This window comes from Suricata suricatta, chromosome 2, assembly GCF_006229205.1.
Source record: "Suricata suricatta isolate VVHF042 chromosome 2, meerkat_22Aug2017_6uvM2_HiC, whole genome shotgun sequence".
Taxonomy (NCBI): Eukaryota; Metazoa; Chordata; class Mammalia; order Carnivora; family Herpestidae; genus Suricata; species Suricata suricatta.
Window position 1 is genome coordinate 46,572,446 of NC_043701.1, and position 15,260 is coordinate 46,587,705.

At 43.6% G+C, this 15,260-nt stretch overlaps 1 protein-coding gene across 2 annotated transcripts in view; it reads right to left on the minus strand.

Annotated features, from left to right (window-relative positions):
- CREB5 (cAMP responsive element binding protein 5) overlaps window positions 1–15,260 on the minus strand; it is a 392,449-nt gene that overhangs the window by 82,763 nt on the left and 294,426 nt on the right. For both annotated transcript variants that reach the window (XM_029925818.1, XM_029925819.1), the window contains 2 exons: window positions 13,355–13,481; window positions 7,761–7,871 (listed from right to left, as the gene is read on the minus strand). In XM_029925818.1, coding sequence (XP_029781678.1) covers window positions 7,761–7,871; window positions 13,355–13,481 — 238 coding nt within the window. The remainder of the gene's footprint in view (window positions 1–7,760; window positions 7,872–13,354; window positions 13,482–15,260) is intronic.

Sequence of the window (15,260 nt, forward strand, 5' to 3'; positions counted from 1 at the left end):
AAATTGAGTTCTAATTCCCCTTCTTTCTGGGAATTAGCTATGTGACCTGGGACAAGCTATTAACTTGATCTTCAGGCCTTTGTTTCTCAAAGGGAAAGGATTTTGCTAAAATAATTCCTGAGCTCCTTTTCTTCTTTGGAATTTGGTGATTCATAGGCAGTTGACAATCTCTCAAATTCTTATTTTCAAAACAAATACAATCGAATGCATAATCCCATGTATTTGAGGTTCTGATCACACGTGGAAAGTAATCCTGTAGAAATTTATTCTGTTCTGCAGAAATATAAATACATGGTTGCGAGCTCTTACCAAGGATCTCATAATCGAATCATTTACCTTTTACAAAAAATGTCACGATATGGTCCTAAATCAAACTTTCCATAGTTTACAAGGGCAAATTGGCAAACACATATGAATGGGGTATACTTTCAGCCAAGAGAAAAAAGTTGGGATTTCTATTCATTCTTAGAGAAATATTGCTGCTCTTAATTCTTCAATAACCATAACTAAGCTCAAATTCAGCATTTGTCCTGGCCAGACAGAAATACGCATCAGCCTTCTCTCTTCTGTTTAGCTGATGAGGAATAGAGAATCTAATAGGCATAAGCTAATAGGTAGCTGGGCCTCAGCTGTCAATTTGAGCCTCATCTTACTTTTACCACTGAGTTCTGTTTTTATAAAAACTTGCTTCTATTCAGGATAAGTTACCATAGGGACACCCAAGACAGCATGATAAAGTAGAAACAGGACAAAAACCACAGAATATTGGGTATAGGGTGTGGTTATGCCACTGGATGATGCTGGAAAGGCCATTCAACTTCTCTGTCTATAAATGAAGATAGTAATATATCCCTATTGACCTTACAGTGTTGCTATGAGGCTCCAGTGGTATACATATACAGAAGGCTTTGCAATTTGGAAAGTGCCCTACTAGTAGAAATTCAAAGGATGATCCTCTCCTGCTGGCAAATCATAATGGTTTAGAGCCAGGACTAAGAGCCCAAAGCCTGGGTTCACATTCCAGCACATTTTACCAGCTTGTATGCTCTTCACCAGTCACCTAACCTCTCCGTTTGTTCACTAGTAAATGAAATTAAGAGTCCTATCTCCCTGGAGCATGTGGGTGGCTTAGTCGGTTAAGCATCCCACTTTGGCTCAGGTTATGATCTCACAGTTCGTGGGGTCGAGCCCTGCATCAGGCTCTGTGCTGACAGCCCAGAGCCTGGAGCCTGCTTCGGATTCTGTGTTTCCTTCTTTCTCTGCCCCTGCCCTGCTTACAATCTGTCTCTTTCTCTCAAAGATAAATAAACATCAAAAAAAAATTTTTTTAAAGGAATAGTATCTCCCTCATCAGACTGATGTGAGGATCAAATGAGAAGACATAAGATGCTTAACATAGTTTCTGCCAGTGGTGCCTGGGTGGCTGAGTCGGTTAAGCATCCGACTTCAGCTCAGGTCATGATCTCACAGTTAGTGGGTTCGAGTCCTGCGTTGGGCTCTGTGCTGACAGCTAACTCAGAGCCTGGAGCCTGTCTTTGGATTCTGTGTCTCCCTCTCTCTCTGACCCTCTCCTGCTCACGCTGTCTCTCTCTCTCCCTCTCTCTCTCTCTCTCTCTCTCTCTCTCTCAAAAATAAATAAAACATTAAAAAATTTAAAAAACAACAACAACATAGTTTCTGCCATATATACAAGTGCTTACTTAATGTTAACAGTTACTATTTCCTACCAGGTTGTTTTTAGAAAGCAAATTGCCTTTAAAATGAGATCCATCACTCATGTTCGTGATGGCATAGATTTCTGTTGCTGTTTTTGTTGTCATGGACTCTTACATAATTCCTACTCATCTGCATACCGGATGGTGGTTTTTTACAGCAGCAAGGGAGGAGGATTCTGAGAAAAGTGGCCACCTTGGCTCAGGCTATCATTGTGTTTTGATCCCTGGCTACAGGGACACATGGCTTCTGGCGTGATTCAAAAGTTAATGAGAGTTTCTTTAGAGTCAAACAGCATTTCCTACCTCACCACAAAGCTTCTGAGAAGCAGACAGCCTGTTCATTCACTGCTTTTTTTTTTCCTTTTTAATTCCTGGACTTTTAGGAAGTGAAACTGGGAGTGATTAAAGCAAATAGGCAAATTGAAGAGAGGGATTTCTCAAGAGAGCCGGAGAGATGTTACCTGGAGACTGTCTTTTCATGTGTGTAAACTTTCCAGGCAACTCCATAAGGAGCCAGGCTTCTCTGTGATTTATCTGTGGGACAGTGGGTGGCCAAGGGGCACCATAGGCAAACAGTTATCCAGCTCGATAATTAGGGAGGGGAAAGGTAAACACAAACACACCCAGGTTGACATTCAAAACAAAGTGGAGATTTAACCACGATTGCTCACTACACTACCCTAACTCTTGTCTGCCAATCTGCCAGGAGGAGACCATGGGCCAAGAAAAGAAACACTGTTCGCAATTTATCAGTACAGCTGATGAAAAAAGCTTTATGCTGGGTAGAAATGCAAGGGTTGGAACTGGGGGCCCATCTTTGTGTTTAAATGAAGGCCTGATTTCCCTAGCCTTTATTTGCTCTTGGCATCCTCACTGTGAAATGAGGAATTTGGGCAAGGTCTTCACTAAGTACCTTCGACCTCTAAAAGGCTTTGACTTTCCAACTTTTTTTGTTTTAGTCATTCATTAATGCATATATTTATGTCTCCATTTAATAAATTGTAAACCTAACTAGAAATGAGGTATTGACAAGTCAACAACCAAAATACGGCCCAGCTAGTCTATCACAGTGGAAGAAATAGCATTTAGTATTGATTGTTCTCAATTCCTAAGAGGGCAATATTAATCCAACTTCTATTTTCTAAGGAGCAGACATATTGCTTTTCTCTCAAGGGAAAAAAAATATGCCAGATGTTGTTTCCAGCGATCCTTCAAAGAAGTCAAATGTACTACAGTACTCTTTATCAGCTTGTTATTTAGTGTAGCATGTGCCTTGTTTTACCCTCCCCTGAGCCCCACCCTTCCCTTTACCCGCATCATTCCATCCCCATTTCCACTGCTACTGTTTGGTTCCTTTTCATTATTTTGATTCAACTCAACTCAGCTAGTTAAATTCAGGTCTCATTCATGGGGCCTTTCTCAGCATAAGGAGTTTACATGATGCAAGGATTATCTTCAAGGAACTCCCAATTAACTGAGTAGTAGGGGGACACGTGTAAAATAAGAAACACCAACATTAAAAATATATTTGGAGAACATTAAAAAAAATTTTTTAAAGGGGCTGCTGGGTGGCTCAGTCGGTTAGGTGTCCAACTTCAGTTCAGGTCATGATGATCTCACGGTTCATGAGTTCAGCTCAAGCTCTGCGTCGTCCGGCTCTGTGCTGACAGCGTCAGCTCAGAGTCTGGAGCCTGCTTTAGATTCTGTGTCTCCCTTTCTCTCTGCCTCTCTCCCACTTATGCCCAGTCTCTCTGTGTCTCTCAAAAATAAATAAACATTAAAAATAAAATAAAATAAAAAATGTGTTTGGAGAAAGAGGCACTGAAGCTGAACGAGTCAGCGAGACCGCAGAGCTCTGCTTAAACCAAGGGGGACATTCCATATTACCAGCTACTGCTCATCTTTTCCAGGTTATCTGGATGTCTAAACTATCCTTGGCATCCTTATCTCCCATTTGTATATAAATATAAATTAACCCCAATGAATTTGATGTAATCTGCTGGTTACTGTTACCTGGAAGCTATGTGATACTCTTTTTTTATTTCATTTTTCTAAGCTTATTTATTTTGAGGGAGACAGAGAGAGCGCAAGCAGGGGAGGGGCAGAGAGAGAGAATCTCAAGTAGGTTCTGCAGGGTCAGCACAGAGCCCAGTGCAGGGCTGTAACTCATAAAACTGTGAGATCATGACCTGAGCAGAAATCAAGAGTCAGACACTTAACCGACTGAGCCGCCCAGGCACCCCCTGTGTTATTCTTGTCTAAAGGGTCAATATGTGATGAAGAAGCTTTGTCATTGGAGTCTGGTGTGTTAACCTTCACTATGTGATGTGTCACTGGGCCAGTTTTTTAACCACTTGGAGCTTCAGTTATCTTGACTAGGAAATGGGGACAACAGCCCTGTCATGGTGCTGTCTGAGGCTAAATCAGATCACAGCTGTACATGCACACCTTCTCCTTGGTATCAACACCCCCTGGATTTCCCTAACCCTGTTTAAACTGAAGGTGAATTCAGGGCAGAGTGGCCTCAGCCCTCTCCAGAGAGTGGTTTCTAGGCCATCCTTCATTTTAGTTGGTTTCATCATGGTAATCATGTCAACATGACTGAGACACAAAACAGGCATATGGACAACTTCCCCCCAGCCCTCTTATTTCACTTCCAATCCCATTATTGGTAAAAAACAAAAACAAAAACAACAACCCCCCCAAAAAAACCAAACAACAACAACAACAATAAGAACAGCAACAAAAAGCAAGCAAGCAAGCCTCTTTTAAAGCTAGATGGGATTGGTCTCATTCTCACAAACAGAAATGAACACAAATCTACTCAACTCTAAGGCCACCATATTCCCACCACTACAGAATCACTCACACCCAAAAGAGCCTGGGACCGTGTCCCTGTCTGGTTTAAATTCCCCTACCCTTTCTGTCTCCTTCTTTTTCCCCTTTTCTATTTCTGTCTGCTTACCCCCCTCATTTTCTCCCTCTCCCTTTCGAATGTCAAAAATGCCCCTCAGGTGTCCTATGGGTTTCACAGAAGACACCCACAGATCTCAGGGATGAGAGGAAGAACCTGTTCTTTGGGTGACTAGAAAGATGGACAGCTCTCACAGCTCTGAGCCTTCTCCGACCCCCAAAACGAAATCCAATATGCATATATTCACTTGTCTGCTGGCTTAATTCTTCAGAAAAAGAATCCATGAAACAATTATAATCTGCCAGATTATGACAAAACCAGCTTGGACAGATGCGACTTCAGTCCACTGAAGTTGAGTGGTTGGTGCCAATATACATTAAGTGAAAAAAAGGGCCCTTGCTTCTTGATCTGGGTGTCCCAGATTAACACACTCGAGCTTATTGGGAGACACTATACTGCTCTCTTCCACAATAAAAATGGCCAGTTTGCAGCAAGAAAGATGGCTGTATCTTACTGAGTCATCACTAGTTAGATAGCTTCCAACCAAGCTATAGAGCTACAGCAACCCTGTCTTAAGATTTTGTCCACCTCCAGGACCTCCAAGTTTCACCAGAGACCCAGGATGATGGCTTTTGTCAGTGGCCAATAGAGAGTGTGAAATAGGCACTCTGACACTGCTGTCCCCAGGAGAATAGGCATGCAGTGTTACGGTGTGGACGGCAGCTCCCTGGCAGCTCTCTGGTTTCTCCTGTGCTCCAAGAAAACACCCCGCAGAGTGCATTCATCACAATAGCCCATGTGTGACCTTTGGAAAAGTCCTTGAAAACAGTGAAACAGGAGTCTTAGTTGAAATCTGGAATCCATTCCCGTCTTACACAGGAAGAAAATTAGGCATAGAACAACAAAGCCCAGAGTTCAGAGAAACCTGGAGAGGCTCTGGCTGACATTAAAATCATGGACGATTTTTTTCCCCTCCATTACTTTGTATTTCGTAAAAGCTTTTCATCTGAGCAGCCTGAAGCTGCTAGAAACTGCTGTAGGGTTACTAGATGGCAATAGCTTGTTTTCCCAGTGAATAAAACATGCAGAATAAGAAGAGTGATGCCGAGTAAAGCATCAAAATCCAATTACTAAACAGTTTCAGGCTACTAAGTAAATGCTATTCCCCCAAATACAAGTGGCCAATTCCACCATTTTCCCCTTTGGAATAATGGATTGGCGATAATGGCATTGGGGCTGGGAGGTTAGGACAGAGAGATAACTGTGGTTCCTAAGCCCTAACTCCATGATGGAGGTCATTATGGATCTGGAAATATTCACCCACTTAGAGCATGAATCAGCAGAGTTGTGTGCTTGCTCAGTAAATTTAACTCGACAAACATTTGTGGGCTAACACTCTTTTTTACAGGTGCGGACCAATTTCCTTTTGTCTCCCGCTGATGTTACTCACAAGAATTGGCCATATCATAGGTTTTTATTTCATACCTAGGAATAATTATAAACCTGTACTCTCTGGAGTACTCTTTGTCAGTAAGAAGAGAAGGATAGGAGTCCAGGGGTGGCATATAATCCAGTGAAAATCAATCGGCAGGGAAATTCGGTTTGGAACGGTGTGTAAGAATCCATCTAACATTTGTCTGGGAAGTCCCTCAAAAGGGTTACAGACCCTGAACCAAACAAGATGATTCAGAAATCATCCAGCTGGGGGGATGGCATCTGATGCTCAGACCCAGAGCACTTATTCATGCAGATGAATAAGTTAATTTTGTTTTTATCGTAAGTACCTTCACAGTTCATTTTTTATTTTCCTTAAATAAAAAAAAGTAAATGGCATTACTCTGGTCTCCAAAACAGATGCCAGTTTGAACTTTACTCTGCCAGCAAGTATTTGGTTTGGCTCTGGAGGGCTTGGGCTGAAAAAATATTTGCCGATTCCAAAAAGGTTTAACGAGCTTTGCTGAAGACGCCGGTGCCACCTGGCGCGTCACAGGAGCTGTGACGCGGCGGAGAGCGTGCTCTTAACCACAGATCTTATTTGCCCAAGGTAGCCAACACTGGGGATTCAGGAGCTTCCTTGAGTCAAGGAGCTGAAAGACAAATGAGTAAAATTTCCAAGAGAAAAGTGACCAAAGCAGGCGTAAAAAACCCAAACAAACAACCTCACCACCATTGAAAAAATGAAGCGACCGGGTTCTGATGGTTACTTTTCAGAACTGTCGATAACATCCTCACACCGGCCACAGACACGGTCTCCAACACCAGTCAGTCAGGAAACCGAATAAGTCTCTAACTTGAAGCAAAGATTCTTATCCAATATCAGACACTAAAGACTTTCCTAAGTGTATTTCGCTGCCATCTGATACCCTACTAATTGTGGTGTCAGAGTCTAACTACATGAAAACTGAAAGACCTACTTCAAGTAACTCTACAACCAGCAAATTTGCTTTATGGTGCCAAGACAGACATGCATTGCTTTTATTAATATTTAATAGAATACAGTGCATAAATCTGTCCCTGTGATTGAAAAGACTGACCGACCGCACTAAGTCTTGTATGTTAAAAATCACCGAAGGTTGTCACCTGAAATCATGTATTTCAGTGAGAGGTTCAGTTACCCGCAGGAAAACAAGGCTGCGATCCTCTGAGTTAACGTCACATCTGACAGCTATAATAAAAAATGAAAAATATTTCCGTACTCGTGTGTGCTTAAAAAAATCACATGTCTGTTTTCACGGATATGGGAACAGGAAGAGTGGCACTGAAACTGTGACCACCCCGAAGAAGAGAAACTCTGGATTGTTTTTGTTAATTTCACATTATGAGAAAACATACACTTACTTGGGTACATCCCACCTCAGTTCCTATGGGTCTCCCCAGACTTCTCAATGTCCTTTTCACTAAGGCCATGTGCCAATCCAATGCTTGTTCCCTGGTCACCTGATGCCATGCTTCAATAACGAATATCCTCAAAGAGCGAACCAAGCTCTGTCCTGCTTTTCCACAGAAATGACCTTTTCCCGAAAAACAACGATGGAGCCATCTACCTAACTTAACTGAAATTTGGAAATCAGAGTAGAAATCAAAAGACAAAGTCACGAAACAATGGAAGGATGATGATAATTGTTATTTACCATTTTGGCTTCTGAATGCATTGGCTGGACTTGGGGAGAAGCACAGGGGTTGCTGAGATTTGGACCTTGCATTCCCAGGAGGTTGGAGTTCACTGACATTTGTCTCTCCATCTAAGAGAAAGGAAAGCAACAGAATGAGAGTCTGAGAAAAGCAGTCTAGGTCACAGACAAAGCTGCATTTCTCTTTCAAGTGGGTCATTTAGAATCTCTTTGAATAACTCTGGAGAGAGACTGTGGTCTGGGGAAGGTAGGCAACATACTTCTGAGCCTCCAACTCAAGGACATCAAAGAATTAATCTAGAGCCAGGCTTTCTATCAGAGATGCCCCATGCCAACAAGAACCGTGTTGTCATGGTACATTTGAAAACAAAAGTATGGACTATTTCCACTTTTGCAAACACTCCAACTGCCACTAGTCATGCTTCTTTTTATAACTGGAAAGAATAATGTATGCATAGAAAAGTGCTGGAAAGACAGCCACCAAATGGTTATCTCAGGTTATCCATGGCGTCCCCCTCCTTCAGTTTTATGCAAATACATGACTCATTTTAGCAGTAAGAAACACATTACATTAATTTAAAAAGTAATGCTCCCAAAGACGGTGGGTCTTCTTGACCCTGTAGCTCATGAACACAATCAAAATGACCAACAGGTATTTGAGCTACTGCCCCTGGCACTTCTCCCCTTCCCTGTAAATCTAGTCATGACCCTACATGGCAGCAGCTTTTGGCTTCGCAGCAGGGCTAGGCCTTGTGGTGGGTGAGGAAAGCAGCGGGGGGCACTGGATGACATGTGATGGATCACTCCAACCTTGTCCCGCCGGCCTGCCGTCGGGTCTAGATTTAACATCGTTCAAGTACCTGCATGAATTCTGACATTTTTGTCTCCAGGGTGTCCCTGTTAAAGAGTAAATACAGCCAAATCTCTCTTTCAGTTGGGAAAGGGTGTGTCTGATTTTTTTCTGTGTAGCAGAAATTTAGCACTATTCAAAGAACTAGAGTAAAGCAAGTACACTTAATACTCAAACCACACAGAGCATAATTAGACTTTCCTCAAGAGGAAAAAACAAATTCTTCAATGCAAAAGCTCTTCCACTTGGCAAAGGATGGAAAGAAAACAATGTTCAGAAATTTCAAGAAACCCAGGGGCACCTGGATGAGTGTCCAATTCTTGATTTCAGTTCAGGTCATGATCCCAGGGTTGTGAGATTGAGCCCCACATCAGGCCCTGCACTGAAGAGTCTTCCTGAAGCTTTGCTTGCCATGACAGTTGTATAGATTTTAGTGTAGGTGTAATGGGAAGCTTTTCTTGAAATGATCATTCTGGCCACAATGGGAAGATAGATTACAGGAGGCCAAAATGGAAGCAGAAGTTAGTGGATAGGTTGGTGGGTTAGTTCAAGCATGGGGGCTTACTTAAGGTTCTTTTTCTCTGCTCCGCTTCCCTAGTCTGTCTGTCTGTCTGTCTCAAATGAAACAAGAAAAAATTAAAATTAAAAAAGAATTTCAGAGAATCTGGTTTCTTTGTTTGTTTGTTTGTCTGATTTTTGACAGAGAAGCAGAGACAGAGCACGAGCATGGTAGAAGCAGAAAGAGGGAGACAGAATCTGAAGCAGGCTCCAGGCTCTGAGCTATCAGCACACAGCCTAATGTGGGGCTCAAACCCATGACCTGTGAGATCATGACCTGAGCTGAAATTGGACACTTAGCTGACTGAACCACCCAGGGGCCCCAGAGAACCTGGTTTCTGCTCAAAGTTAGCTGGAGTGGCCTTGGAAAATACAGTGTTCTTTATCACTGGAGCTCTTCCAAGAGTGGAGGACAGAAACCTCACAGATAAGAGTTGAGAGTCAAAGTTGAGCTGAATGCCCCCGTAGGGTGCCTGCTGTCCTTGAGTTCCATCCCTGCAATCCCCGCTGGGTCTGCCCAGGTGCCAGACTGCAGTTACTACATTAATGTGTCGAGTAACAGACGTGCGCGCTAAATGACATGAGTAACGGGCAGACAGGCCCTGTCACAGCAAAGTGCCATCAGCTGTACTTGAGCCTGAAAGAGCATACCAGTTAACTGGTAGTGGACCAGTGTGTGAAACTGCTTCAAAAGGAGTTATTTGATGAAGAATTTCCTATACATTCTAGAGCATTCCAGAAAAAACTTCTGAGGCCTTAGCAATTCGATAAAATACATGTTCACTCCAGGTAGCCTAGGTATTTTATTTTTTATTATTGTTTTTGTAATTGTGGTAAAATACGCTACCACTTTTAACTATGTCTGAGCATACAATTCAGTGCTATTAAGTACATCCGTGTACTTGAACCATTAAATGATGAAGATGGCTCCAAAATGCTTTTTACTTATAACACCCACTTCCAGAGGCTGGAGGATGGGAGACTTGGAAAGGCATTTGACAATTCCCATTGGTGACCTTCCCCTAGAGGCCAATCAAGTCTAAATGAGCTTTTGCTTTCAGTTTCCTGAAGGAAGGTCATTGAGAAGCACCAATGATTGTCCGGAAGTTTCCAAGTAGCTATCCATCATGCACTACGAGGATGGGAGAGCAGCTTACTTGTAGCCTCTGATTTCCCACTTTGTGGAAAAGTTACAGTCTATGACTATTTCTACTCCGTGACTCACAAATTCAACAGCATGTTGAAAACAGGCTGATTTTTCTACCTAAAAAAAACCTGCATTTTTCCACCTTAGTGATTATAAGGGCTCAGCAAGAGTCTCTTCAAGACAACAATTTGGTCCTTATACTAATAAGGCTCTGCCCCACAGTTGTGCTTGGGTGAGGCGACTAGAATCAAGAAGGCAGAAGATGGGAGTGGTTTGCTGGACACTAAGCAACATTTAGCACCATAGGTAAAACATCCAGGTAAAGGTTTTCACCTTTTTTTTTTTTTGGGAGTTTCTCCTTTCTTCCTGAAACAAATCAGAAAACAGGAGCTAAAACGTCCACAGGTCCTTGGGCTTTTGTAATGATACATGAGTGTTCCTCTTCCCAAATTATGTTAACATTTGATGTTCAAGGTAGGAAATCACAACATGGTGAAATCCTGCCTTGTTGTTCACCACATCCTCCATCCTCAGCGTCTGGAACAGAACTTGACCCACAGAAGGTGCTCAGCAAGGCCAGGGAATGAGTGAATCAATTGATGAATGAACAAATGCATCATTTTGCTTCCGACCAAGGACCTTGTGAGGTGTGCAGTCTGGCAGGGTGCCCTACACATCAGGTCAGAATCTCACCTTCACCTACAGACACACTGATCTTTTATACCAAGGGAATCGTGGTTTCCCAGGGCAGGAACTCTAGGGGAAGACTATGCTTTAAAATGCCAAAATCTTAGCCCAGGAGCAGGAGGCTTGATAACAAGGAAGAGTAGGCTTAGATTTCTCGAACCAGGGACTCTTAAGGTATCTTTTCTTAGAGGTTTTATGACTGTTTTCATTAGTCACCTTAGAGTCACTCCAAAACCAAGGTTTCTCAGCCTATGTGCTATTGACATCTTGGGCCCAAATAAATAATTTGTGTCAGGGGTGGGGGGGGGCGCGTCTTGTGCATGGTAGAATGTTTAACACCATCCCTGGCCTCTCCCTACAGATCCTAGTAGCATCCTTTCCACAGTTGTGACAGAGCAACGGAATCTCCAGACATTTCCAAATACCTGTGGGGGAGAAAATCGCCTCCAGTTGAGAATCTATGCTCTAGACTAACACTATTGTCATGGCAGCTGTCCACAGCAGTGACATGGGCTTGGGAACTCACGTGGGATGGCATCCCTGACCTGCTGTCTATCCTGGCTCTTGATCATGCACCTGATCTTTTATTCTATTCTGAAGCATCAGCAGGAGGTCAAGGTGCACAAGGACTTGAGGTGAGGGAACCAGTGCCAGACACTTCTTCTCTGTGCTCCCTGAGCGCATGGCCCACCTTTGTCCCTGGAAATGGTACAGTTTACTCAAATGGGGGAAAAAAAGGTCAATGTGATGGTATTTTGTAGTTAATGGATAAAATTTATGAATGGAAACCAATGTTGGACAAGAGGGATTTACAGTCTAAATGCAGCTTATGCTGGGGGTCTTCGTGCAGCTGGTTGGGGTGAATAAAACCCAGGATAATGGCACTGAAGGTGCTGCTCTCCTTTACCTGAAGATGTTTAAGGTGAGCAATGGGGGTACAGTGTAACTCATCTGTCCCTTCTGGCCCAGTTTGGCAAGGACCATTTCTAGCCAGGACTATCCAATACTTATCGTAGGCAGGCCCATTTCTCTGAACTTGGGCCTCCGGGCCCTTGTCCCCCTCTGCTTCTACCCAGATAAATCGGCAAACTGCTCCCGAGAATCTGAGCTGCTCGGCGTGAGTTGTGATGGGGTTTGTCACAGCTGTGTGACATCAGGCAGCTGCCTTCGACGTCTCACCCTTCGGCTTCTCATCCGTAAGATGAGCATGTCAATAATGACTGCAATCCCATTCCCACAGGAGTGCGATGAGAGCAACACGAAGTGACAAACGTAGACAACGTCTTAAAAATGCCAAAATGCTCTTCCAGGCATTGCTGAAACGCTTGTGAAGGGTTTTCATTGACTTGTCATACCACTTCTAGGGCTTTGAAACACTCCCGTGGCCCCAGGAATAACGATACCAACCATGTTCCCTGAATTACAGACACAGGGAGGATGAAGAAGCACGGGGAGGGGACCCGTGGAAGGAGAGCAAGTTTGTTCTGAAATAGTCTGTAAGTCCCTTCCAGGCAAGCGGGTTATTTTCGGGAGGGGGGGGGTATTATTATAAAATGATTAAGTAGAGACTCTAGAGTCATACCACCTGGATTTGAATCCTGATGCTCCATCACTTACTCACTGCGAGCTTCGGCCAGAGTGCCTCAGTTTTCTTGTCTGTAAAACGGAGGTGATAACAGGGCATCCCTCACGGGTCTGTTGGGACGGTGAAAGCAGAGAAGGTGCGTATCCTGCAGTAGTTGGCAGTGGGTTTAGAACTCAGCTAGGCTGCTTCTCAGCCAAGCAAGCTCCCTGCCTTACTCTCTTCACTCAAATAATGGGGAGTAGAAATAGTACGTACCTGACAGCATTGTTTCATGTGTTGATGAAGGGGTTACAGAGAGACTAACACACGGTAAGCACTCGATAAGTGCTGCGAGCATGTCTACATGATACACAGGACTACATATTAGCAGGCATTTCACGCTATCGTTATTACTTTTATTATGATAATTGTTACTATGAGTCCTGGCTAGACCGCTCCCTGGGGAGTTAAAGAAACTCTGTATATAGCCCAAGCTATACAGACTTTGGGCTAGTCATAAAACACTGTGTGCTTGGATAAATTCCATCCTCTGGGTGTGGCCAGCTCCGTCGTCACCGCCAGGAAGATGGGGCCAGGCCTCACTAGGAGAGCACTGAAGGACAGGAAAGCCAGCAAGACACCACCAACAGACAACCAGGCACTCTACCCAAAGGAGCACACCGCTCAGCTCTTCATCCAGAAGAAGGCACTCTCTTCCCAGCTTAGATATCAGCTTTTCTTTAGTGCTTTCCAAAGAGCGAGACTCCGTGGAAGCAAGAAACACTTACTGGCATCAAGACGGCCGAAGATCCCGGCATTGTTGGGTTGGGCAGGGTCCCAGGCATGGAGGCTGGCATGGGCTGTCTCTGTCTGTTGTGGAGATGTAGCAGAGAAGATAGAGAGCCTGGGACAGGCCTGGCAACACAGAGAAAAAGCAGACATTATTCCTGATGCCTTGGGGCAGGGGATTCACTGTCTGTGTCCAGAACCAGTGGGGACAACACCATTACATGAGCAACAGATCCGATCCTCTGATGGCAACCACATAATTGAGGATATTAGGGAAATAATAACAAATAAAACACAAGCCTGGCTTCCTCTGCTGCTTCCTAGTTAATACATCAAATTCCACTTCATTTCCTGACCTCTGTTATCTAACTCATGTTCAATAGTCAACAAGTCAGTCCGTCTCCTAAAACCCCTGTTTCGTAGGGAAGGGGTTGGGGTGAAACCCTGTGTTTGCTCAGAATTCTCTGCCCTTTGAGAGGATCTTAGAGCCTGAGATCTGTGTACCTCTGTTTTATCCACACTCTCCTACGCCTCTGTCTGAAAGCCCTCCTGGCTTTGTTCAGAACATACTTTCACTCTCTGGATTTGAATCGCCAACTTTATTCATGAATTCCCAGTAGAAATCTGTTTTGACTTTTTCATAGTTCTCCAGGGTGGGTGGGAAAAACAAAAAAAACCAAAACACAAAGCCGGGACACAGACCCAAGGAGTAAGACTGAGGTTCATACCATTGTGGCCGGCCTTTTTCGGGCAAGTCCAGGGCCCAACCCCCCAATTACCAATCCCTCATTTTATAATAACAGGAGGTGTTAGGCTGTTTGACAGAAACTGATTTTGGCCTGGCCTGCAGCACTGGGGTAAGCACTCCTCGGGGGGTACACAGTTTGAGCTCTTGCTTCAATTTGCCTGAGAAAAAAAATTTAGGAACTTAAATTGATTTAATGAGCTAGAGAATGTGTGGCTGAGGGGAAAAAGGAAATTATTTGTGTTTATGAAAAATGGCAAATAAGTGACCTCCTCAGCTAAATTCTCAATCGCCTGATGCTTTTGCTCTGGGGAGCTCTATAAATGTCAAACCATTAAATTAAAGATTTAACAAATACAACAAAATGAATAAATAAACAGACACCTCCCCCTGCCTCCGCTGCCCCATCCCCTGGACCTCTGAGCCTCCCCTGTTAAGACATCGTATCCTGAATGCCACAAAGGAAGCTTTTGCTTCCAGAATTAATGCATTTTCTTAAAAAGAAAAAAGATTCCCTCCTGCTAAGTGCTGGGTAATGACTGCAGACAGAGATGTTTGGTGTGGTTGGATGTCTCTCTATGTTCCAGGGTAGGACAGTCCGTCCAGAATACTGTGAGCAGCCTCTTCTTTGAGCTCACGTGCCTGGCCTCCTGTGGCTGACTTAGGGAGAAGTGGGAGATTGACACAGAGGGGAACAGTGCCAACATGTCCTTCTTTTGCATTGCTGTTGAAATTCCAAAGAAGATTAGGTTTTCTATTCTTTTTGCCTAACAGCTCCTTTGGGTATATAGCTAGCTATTACAGGCACATGTGTCTTGGAAGGATTAGTCATAAATTAGTCAATATTTATACGTTTAAGAAGTTATATACATGAGAGGCTCCTGGGTGGCTCAGTTGTTTAAATCACGGTTGGTGAGTTTGAGCCTCGTGTCCATCGGGCTCTGTGCTGACAGCTCAGAGCCCAGAGCTTGCTTTGGATTCTGTGTGTGTGTGTCTCTCTCTCTGCCCCTCCCCCACTCATGCTTTGTCTACTTCTCTCAAAAATAAACATTAAAAATTACAAAAATAAGTTTTATATATATATGAAAATATAAAAGAATATAAGACCTTTATACAGACTCCATGTTGAGGTACACAAATGACACCCAGCTTTATTAACG